General features: G+C 42.5%; 1 protein-coding gene across 1 annotated transcript; it reads left to right on the top strand.

Moving 5' to 3' along the window:
- Positions 1-6: 6 nt before the first annotated feature.
- Positions 7-7340, top strand: LOC142809316 (sterile alpha motif domain-containing protein 3-like). Its single transcript, XM_075891443.1, has 9 exons — positions 7-510; positions 3350-3459; positions 3537-3767; positions 3835-3919; positions 4637-4783; positions 6197-6421; positions 6553-6727; positions 6862-6935; positions 7022-7340. The coding sequence occupies exons 1-9, from the start codon at positions 367-369 to the stop codon at positions 7289-7291; spliced, it is 1461 nt and encodes a 486-aa protein (XP_075747558.1). The 5' UTR covers positions 7-366; the 3' UTR covers positions 7292-7340.
- Positions 7341-7799: the final 459 nt, after the last annotated feature.

The following is a 7799-nucleotide window of genomic DNA, read 5'->3' as shown; positions in this document are numbered from 1 at the left end:
CAGGAAAAAAAAAGGGGGGGGAGAACTTGTTCTCTTTTCATGCCCTTCTACTCACTCGCTGTCCCCAACTGGACCGGCATAATGAATAAAATGTTCTTTATTACCTTCGCATGCCAGCTACAGGTTTCAGACAGGACAAATTTCCGCTGCACAGAGCCAAATGGTCTTCAAGATTCAAAATTTTAACAACAGACAGCGTCGTTGTGATAGTTACCTTCAGGAGGCGCTGATTACTGAAACGCGGCAGGGGGCGCACACATCGACGGAAGCTGAGCCAGGCTAGGGTGGCTAGCCAGGCAAAGAGCAGGTTGTCGCAGTGTGAACGTGTCAGCAGCTTTCCTCCCGCGCCCACGTGCTTGTGTATTCATGGAGCCGCCGGAATTCCAATATTTGGTGTCATTTCAAGGCCGCAAGAAGATTATTTCTGCTCGTGGACCGACGGAGGCGGACATTTTGGAAGCCTTGAAGACGACAGACTTTGGCCATTCTTTGCAAGCATGCCGGATTGAGGTATGTTGTCTCTATCCTGAAGTGCATCGAATTGCATTGTGACAGTGGCCCAAACAGTACTGATTATATTCCGTTGTTAGCACGTGCTTCAACAGTTTTACCAAGCATGCGCTCGCGCTTTTCGAAGCGTGGGGCTTTTCTTGCCCTGCTCTCTCACTGGAGCTGTCGGCCCGCGAAGCGTGCACGTGGTCTCGGAGTTGCTGATGGGAGATGTAAACCAGGTTTAATCTCCGCTTCGGCGGCGCGCAACCACCCTTTGCTGGCATTCGCAGTGGTTGTGTTGCGATAATGTAATGGTGCGAATCGGCTATCGGGGTGGTTTTAAAAAAAAAGTGAAGAAATAAGTGTGGCCTCGTAACTGTGGCTCACTTCGGAGGTCAACTCAACAACACTGCACCGAGGATGGGGAAGTGGGAATGACAGATGTAGAGGATGAGAGGTGAAAATGGTAAAAAAAAATGCGCACTCGATCTGTCTCTCGGAGGCACGCACGAACTTTCATTAGCGGAAAGTGGGGCAGCGCGCTTGGTCATCCAGTTATCGAGCAGGCAATGCACCAAGACACGGCGTTGGTAAGATGAGTGGCCGTCGCTGAGTTCGTTTCCTGGTGTTCAAATTGAGCGAGATTGTTCACGAATAAAGGCATAGCTAGGATGTTAAGAGGTTAGGTATGTAAGGAGATCAGCAAAAAAAAGTAAGACTTTTGTACCGCACGTAAAACATGAAATCAATAAAATTGGACTACAAGAAAGACTTATTATCAATTTCGAAGGACATGGAATAGGCTAATTTCTGTGGTTACTGCATGTATCTTCCATAGTGAAAATAGCGTGGGTGCAGAAGCTGCTTGTTAGCATCGGCATGCGCAGGGTTCCCCTCTGAAGAGGGGGGCTGGGTGAAGGTTGCACGCCGGGCACGTTCTCTCCCCCCACCCCGAAATTTTTTTTCGCTCTGCCTACACAGAACAAAATGAACGTTTACCTGCCCGGTACCCACTATAGATCAGAAACGTGCCCTCCCCTCTGAAAAAGATATCTGCATACTACCCTGGCTGACTTTGCGCTGCCTTCTGAAACTCAGCACCCCTCTCCCTATTGTGTCAATGAGTGGGGCAAACATGGCGACCCCCTTCTACGTCTTAATTGACAATAGGGTGAGGGGCGGGGGGACCGCCAGCTGTGCTCCCAGGTATGCTCGTCAGAAACTGAAAATTCTCAAAGCTAGCGTAAAGTGTTGTGTGTGTGTGTGTGTGTGTGTGTGTGTGTGTGTGTGTGTGTGTGTGTGTGTGTGTGTGTGTGTGTGTGTGCGTGTGTGTGTGTGTGTGCGTGCGTGCGTGTGTGTGTGCGTGCGTGTGTGTGCGTGCGTGTGTGTGTGTGTGTGTGTGTGTGTGTGTGTGTGCGTGCGTGTGTGTGCGTGCGTGTGTGTGCGCGTGCGTGCGTGTGCGTGTGTGTATGTGTGCGTGCGTGCGTGCGTGCGTGCGTGCGCGCGCAGTCTTGTGTTCTGGATGCTTGTTCACCAATGCTGTACGTTTGCCCCACGGTCGGCATTTCTGTCTCGCAGGTGTCGTTAGGTGTGTTTAATGCTTTGTATTCTTTGATATATTGTGTTGCTTTGTGTAGTGAAATCATCAATAATTATTAGGTGTGTGAGTATTCAAATTAACAATGGAATAGCGACGGATCCTTTATCTCTATTTAGCTATTTCATTGCCGAAATGTGTGCACTCGAAACATTAATGGGCTATCAACACTGTATTTATTAGCGCATGATTTCGCTTCTGCAAAAAACTATGGTGTTGCCAAGCGGTGGTGTTGGATGTTGAAACACAGTTTGAATTTTAGCCATTTTTGTAAAGGTGATAGCTGCCAGGTAAAGCCAGCTACATAGGTCAGAGAAAGTGTTTCCCAGAAACAGTCTGGAAGATAGAAGTGCAGCATAGCGTTCTTGCAGAGTAATATGAGAAGCACGATCATAAGATCGACTTCGACATCGCTTCTGTTCTTGAAACAGAAAGGAATCTATGAAGGAGGCTCTTGTTCAAATGCTGTTACATTCAGAACACACCTGTAAACATGAACCGGTCGTTAGGAACAATTCCCTCTGTATACGTTCACAGCCTCCGATACGCGAGAGAAAGAGAAAGCAGGGGCCATTGTCAAACAAGACGGGGAGATGCTTCCATGACCAATATAGTCATCTCCTTAGGAAAATACCGAATTGGTTCCGAAACGTCGAGATCTCTACGAACTTGGCTAGAGCCATTTCTAATTTCTAAATTGTGATACACTGTAGAAGAAAAGTTTGACGACAGAGATAACAACAGAGCTAAAAAATTTGCTTCAGCTTAGCGCACGCAAGAAATGCAGCCTAATAATTCCTTCAACGTGCGAAAATATAAGGCTCCATGGTCTATTGAATGAAGACTTGTGCCATTAGCGTATACAGTATTTTATAGATAGCAGATACTGTGAGTGTGGTTTTTCGTTGTAGCACAGTGATTATCTTCTGCTAGTACAGCAATCATTAAATGCTTTTGTTTATTTCTAATTGATGTTATGAAACAGTGAAATTTCACAAGTTTAATTGTCACTATTTCACAAATCTGAACTTACTGATACCGAATGTCCAGACGAGTAATTTACAATGCTCTTTACAATACATACATTAAGGGTTTCTCGACAATACACACGGCATCATGATAATAATAAAAAAAAACAGGACAAGTAAAGTGATTCTAGGGTGCTATTGAATATAACATTGGTAGTCTGCTTACTTCAGGTTCTGTGCCTATTGAGGTAACTTTATGGGAATTTGAACATCACATCTGAATCTCTTTCAGGTATACAACGTCCGACATGATGAATTTGTGGACCCACCAGCTGGCCATGTCTTCTCTGAGAAAGATAAAATCAGGCTTGTGTGCAGTGAAAACTTCTTAATGAGCTGCAGGTCAGTACCTAAATTTCAGGTGCCAAGTTTAATATTGCTTTTGGAAAACTGCATCACTTACTAGCCTCTGTTTTCAGCACAACTGACAAAGTGACAGCAGTGCATGAAGGTAGCCTGCCCAAGACCCTTGAAAGTAATGAGCAGTCACCTAGTCAGCAGCTTGCCTGCTGTGAAAATGATTATAGGCTACCACCTGTGCCCTTAGATATTAAGGATGCGATTGAAAGGACACAACCAGGAAAAGTGTCCAGTCACACTAAATCCCGCATTGTAGGGTGGATTGCAAATCATCTCATGACTATAACAGTGTAAGTATAGGCATGTATTTGCATGTGTTTAATTCAGTACAGGTTTTAAAGTTGCTCTTTTTTACAGCTATCCAGGAAGCCTCTACGAAGCAGCTGCAAAATCTCTCGTGTTGGAATATCCAGTGCTAAGGGACACTATTGGCACAGGCTGGGTAAGCACTAAAGCAATGGCATTCCTATAACTTTATTGGGATGTCATACATGTTGGTGAGCTAGACTGCAGGTGCCCTTCAAGTTATTTTGTTCTTGGAGAGCATTCAAGAAGTTTCAACCCCATATTTATTACATTTGAATAATTGCCATGCATGTTCTTAGAGTCGTTTCATCGAACTCTGATAATGGCAGACATTAACTTGAGGGTTTGATAATAATCATCAACTAGGTGCCCATGGCCAATATATTCATATCATGCATTAATAAAGTTAAAAACTGGCCCTGGTTATAAGCTTTAACACCGGTTTAAGAGGATAAATACAGATGTAATGCATCGCTTCTGGGGATTGAATATTACCACTAATGGTATATGTAGTTTCTAATCACAGCTTGAATAGAGGCTCACACAAGCTCAGTTCTGCGACTGAAATGCCACGATCTTCGCCATGCCGCATGGCTCCAGCACATACATAAAATGCAGGAACCGGAGTTTGGAATGAGCAGATAAAGCTAAAATACAACAGATATGCTGATATTACTAGGAACAGCTAAATTTGCCAGGTATTGTCACCTGAATCTGCTTCTGCCCCATAGCAGGTTAAAAGCAGTGTATCAAGGTTCCCAAAGAATCATTTGCTTCAAAAGTGACCATGTTCAAAGAGGACAGTGTCCACTGTGCGGAAATTTGAAATAATAAAAAAAATTGTTGTTTCCAGGACTCATGGAAAGTCTCCTTGAAATACAAATTCGCATATATGAGGAAGTCTCTGTGCACAGTTCCAGCTGTTCAAGCAGCGAGAGCAGCTTACGGAAAACGCAAAGACTTAGAAGAAAGCACCAATACTAAGCGGCACTGCCATGTGGTAAGTGAAACGTCAAATGGACTGGTACATAGAACTCAACTATGAAGTCACTCTTATTTTATGTGTGAGCTACTGAAGTAAAACATTATTCATGTTTTTAACGATATAACCTCTTCATATCAACACATTAAGAAGCCAGGCAAGTTTTCAGGGCCATATTGACAGTTAAAGTATAGTAAATGCAAAATAAGACAAAATAAATTTGGTAAACAAAAAAATCATCTTATCTCCTATGGAGAACAAAACAACAACTTTCACAGTTTTCATGCAAGGCTCTATTATTTGAGTCAAGATGGTAACGCTCTATCAAACTTCTATGTGTCCCTGTATGTTTAAAACTCGGCGTTTCAGCAAGTGCCGCGGGCATGTTGCTCGATTCCTCATTCTTTTCTTCATTTTGTAGCTAGGTTCCCGACTTGGCTGATTCCATGCTCCTTGGTTAGCAAGTAGTAGATTTATTGCTCGGTATCAGCTTGTTATTGACATCATGCATCATTCCAGCTTTAAATATTGTGTTCTACATTTTGCACCATACTTATCACTGAAAGTGACTGACAATCCTTTGATTCAACTATTAAACTCGCATGAGTACTGAAATAAGTGGACAGGTGAAATCAAACTACTGCAGCTCAGTGAGCATGTGATGTGAAAGCTCCAACCAGCGATAATTAATGCCCTTTCAGTGGCCACCATAAACAATGCCCATATGCTATGCTTGGCTTCAATATCTGTCTGTCCTCTACATTAGAAAAGCTCCTTATTGCTCTTTATTTGTTGACTACACCATGTAACTATACATAAACCAATGTTTTTCCAGAAGCTTTTTAGAGGTGAACATTTTTTTTTGGGGGGGAGGCAAGATACATATTAGGTTCGAAATTTCAAGTTTTCAAACTTTCTTTTTATATGAAAGAACAAGCACTACTAACTAATATCTGGTCAAAGTTTTACATATATGACATACATATAAAGGCAACAACTCTTGTATTCTAACACCGACACCGCAGTTGGCAATATTTAAAATCAGTGTTACCTCTTCAGACTCCTTCTGATATAGGTAGGAGGCGTGGTTCACTGGTTTTACACACACATTTGCGATATGCTGGTTCACAAGGTGTAAATTTGGAAGTGGTGAAGTGCCGAGGTGGTCGACATTGGAGAGAATCATTGTGAGAACTTTGATATTAACATAATTTATGACACACTCGCAGAGCAAGATGGTATCAGTACACACTGCTTCAGTTCTCTTACGTAAGTCAACCCTGTAATTGAGTTCTCTACACATGTCCAGTTCAAAAAAATGCCAACATTCTTCAACTGAGCTAGCAAAAAGTTGAGTTTTCATGTCTGCCTATTTCATGTCATTTGTCGTGATCTTTCACTGTGCAGTACCATCTTTTTTTTGCTGATTAGATTGTAGATCTCTCCCAACATGTCGCTTCTCAGCATGATGAGGCTACAATTAATAGCCATATTGACTACATGGTGAAAGAAATCAAGCGGCCTATTCCTGACATGCAAAAACTCGGTGATTCTATGGAGCAGACAAGACCATCTAGACAGAAGTGGATGAAGGAAATGAGGCCATCAACAGCAGATGTGGTGCTGAAATACCCTGCTTTGGCAAAGGCTGAAATGGTGAGCAGAAACAGCTGTGGTTTTGATCCTGCTGCAGAAATGTATGTGAGAGAACTTAACAATGAGTTTTTTTATGTTATCGATAGTTGCAAATTTGTTGGTGATTCGGTACAATTTTTTTGTCGTTCTAGCTTCATGAGGAGTTCATTGCTCTCACTGGCGTTAACTTAGAAAAAAAGGTCCTGGAATTTATAAACCGGTATGGAGACCGGTGTTTTGAGCTTGCGAAGTGTCGTCGTTGCGCGAAGGAAGCTGTGAAAGCAATTGAAGAAGAAGTCGAGGCACTGGATGGTGACGAAAAGAAATGTACGTGTAGAAGCTTGCCAGCTTTTCCAGTTTTCCCAAATTTCCAAACTTTTATAAGTCATTTTCATAGGAGTATTACTGTCAATGCCCTTATATGTGAAAGTTTGATGTGCCTAAAAATATTTCGTCAACAGATCGCTTTGCCGTTGGCATTGTCGAGTTGCTGCCCATGCTCCTAAAGGAGCAGCCGCGATTTCTGCAGGGACCGGTGAGCTTATTTGCTTTACCTTTTTTTATATCAGCTAGTATACTTTTCATCAGTGATGCTGATTTTATGTATTACTCATTTTACAGGACACCTACCCTGCCCTTTCGCTGAAGGGCAAAAATGCCTCTGAAGCTACAAACATAGTTGCGAGCTTTGAAGGGCTTAGTGTAGAGGTGCTTGATGTAATTGCAGGTATGACGGCGCTTATGGAAATATACTGGATATTCGATGTCAAGTACAGTGGCGCCAACAAAAAAACATTCACTCTACTTGAACATTTCTGTGGCTTGCCGACAAGTGCAAAGCAGATGCCGCTAGTCATACGGCAAATATCATCGCTTGAAAAGGCAACTTAAGTTATGCCTACAGACGTGTGTTATCAATAAATGTTTTCATATAAAAATGCACTGTGTGGCATATTTCATTGCTCCCTGGCTTTTGGAACAATGCATTGTTTTGTTCCTGACAATGTCAGCCGCATAAACCTGTGGTTTTATACGGCCGTTGACACTCAGCAGTGAATTTGGAGGTGTGTTCGTAGTGTCTTTCATGATAATATATTTCGCAGTGTGGAACAGAACCAGGTGTTTTCCAAGAAAAAGTGCTAAATACCATGATGCAATACATTGGCAATTATTCTGATTTTATATGTATAGTGCATATCTATATTATTGGTATATATACCCGCATTTTCGTCGCATTCATTACAGCTACAATGTTCTCGGTAAAATATGGCCATCAGAATAATCAATTCAACTAACCTGGTGTGCACACAATTGTGTATTCGAAGAGTCTGTCGTACCTCCATACCAGCCGTAGCTAGTAAGAACGTAGCATCGATTACTAACATATTAGCTTCGTAAC

The sequence above is a fragment of the Rhipicephalus microplus genome, chromosome 1 (assembly GCF_043290135.1).
Source record: "Rhipicephalus microplus isolate Deutch F79 chromosome 1, USDA_Rmic, whole genome shotgun sequence".
NCBI lineage: Eukaryota > Metazoa > Arthropoda > Arachnida > Ixodida > Ixodidae > Rhipicephalus > Rhipicephalus microplus.
Note: the sequence above shows the minus strand (reverse complement) of the source record. Positions and strands in the feature narration are given on the sequence as shown.